At 58.7% G+C, this 1,478-nt stretch overlaps 1 protein-coding gene across 1 annotated transcript; it reads right to left on the bottom strand.

Moving 5' to 3' along the window:
• Positions 1–986: 986 nt before the first annotated feature.
• MONBRDRAFT_13224 (uncharacterized protein) lies at positions 987–1,308 on the bottom strand (the record flags this gene model as incomplete). The annotated part of the gene is made up of 1 exon (XM_001751116.1): positions 987–1,308. A coding segment is annotated over one exon (322 nt), but the record flags the coding sequence as incomplete, so codon positions are not given.
• Positions 1,309–1,478: the final 170 nt, after the last annotated feature.

Genomic DNA, 1,478 nt, shown 5'->3' with positions numbered 1-1,478 from the left:
ACGCTTGATTTCCTGACGGCTCCGTGCCATCCGCACATACGACACATGCGCTCATTCCAGCCGAGCGATAGCTACCAGCGACACACGTGTCACAGCCACTGCGCTCCGAGTTGGGCTCTGACCCCAAGGGGCAGGCTGCACACTCGCTCATGCTTGACGCGTCTCGATAGTCGGCTCCTGTACACGGCACACACGACGCTTGATTTCCTGACGGCTCCGTGCCATCCGCACATACGACACATGCGCTCATTCCAGCCGAGCGATAGCTACCAGCGACACACGTGTCACAGCCACTGCGCTCCGAGTTGGGGTCTGACCCCAAGGGGCAGGCTGCACACTGGTCCATGCTCGATGCATCACGATACCCGGCTCCTGAACACGGCACGCACGACGCTTGGTCGCCTGACGGCTCGGTGCCGTCCGCGCACACGGCACACTCGTTCATTCCAGCCGAGCGATAGCTACCAGCAGCACACGTGTCACAGTCACTGCGCTCCGAGTTGGGTTCTGACCCCACGGACAGGCTGCACACTGGTTCATGCTCGACGCATCGCGATATTCGGATCCTGAACATGGCACACACGACGCTTGATTTCCTGACGGCTCCGTGCCGTCCGCGCACACGGCACACTCGTTCATTCCAGCCGAGCGATAGCTACCAGCCGCACACGTGTCACAGTCACTGCGCTCCGAGTTGGGCTCTGACCCCAAGGGGCAGGCCGCACACTGGTCCATGCTCGACGCATCACGATATTCGGATCCTGAACATGGCACACACGACGCTTGATTTCCTGACGGCTCCGTGCCATCCGCACATACGACACATGCGCTCATTCCAGCCGAGCGATAGCTACCAGCCGCACACGTGTCACAGCCACTGCGCTCCGAGTTGGGGTCTGACCCCAAGGGGCAGGCCGCACACTCGTTCATGCTCGACGCATCGCGATATTCGGCTCCTGTACACGACACGCACGACGCTTGGTCACCTGACGGCTCGGTGCCGTCCGCGCACACGGCACACTCGTTCATTCCAGCCGAGCGATAGCTACCAGCAGCGCAAGTGTCACAGCCACTGCGCTCGGCGTTAAGCTCCGACCCCTCAGGACACTGATCACAATCGGCGCCTGTGTCACAGCCTAGTACGACAAGATCGCCAAACAGAAAGTACTCATCTCGATGCGTTGTACCATAGTCATAATCCACCCTCATAAACTCGGTGTCGGCATGAAGCGGAAAGGTACTCGTCAAATTGAGCACATTCGAGTTCCGGTCCACCCCCAGCTCCAAGCCGTTGATAGGCGTCTGCATAGTAATAATGCCACCAGAAGGTGCTCCAGTGACATACAGGACATCACTAGTTTCCAAATTCTGCTGCTCACCGCCCAGAAATACAAGGGTGACACGAAAATAATCAGGCTGATCATATCCTGATCCGGGTGCGGCGAACTTGATAGAGACTGTGATGGCAGATACGTTGC

Source organism: Monosiga brevicollis, genomic scaffold (genome assembly GCF_000002865.3).
Source record: "Monosiga brevicollis MX1 MONBRscaffold_303 genomic scaffold, whole genome shotgun sequence".
In the NCBI taxonomy this organism is placed as follows: domain Eukaryota; class Choanoflagellata; order Craspedida; family Salpingoecidae; genus Monosiga; species Monosiga brevicollis.
This window is presented reverse-complemented; position numbering and strand designations above follow the sequence as displayed.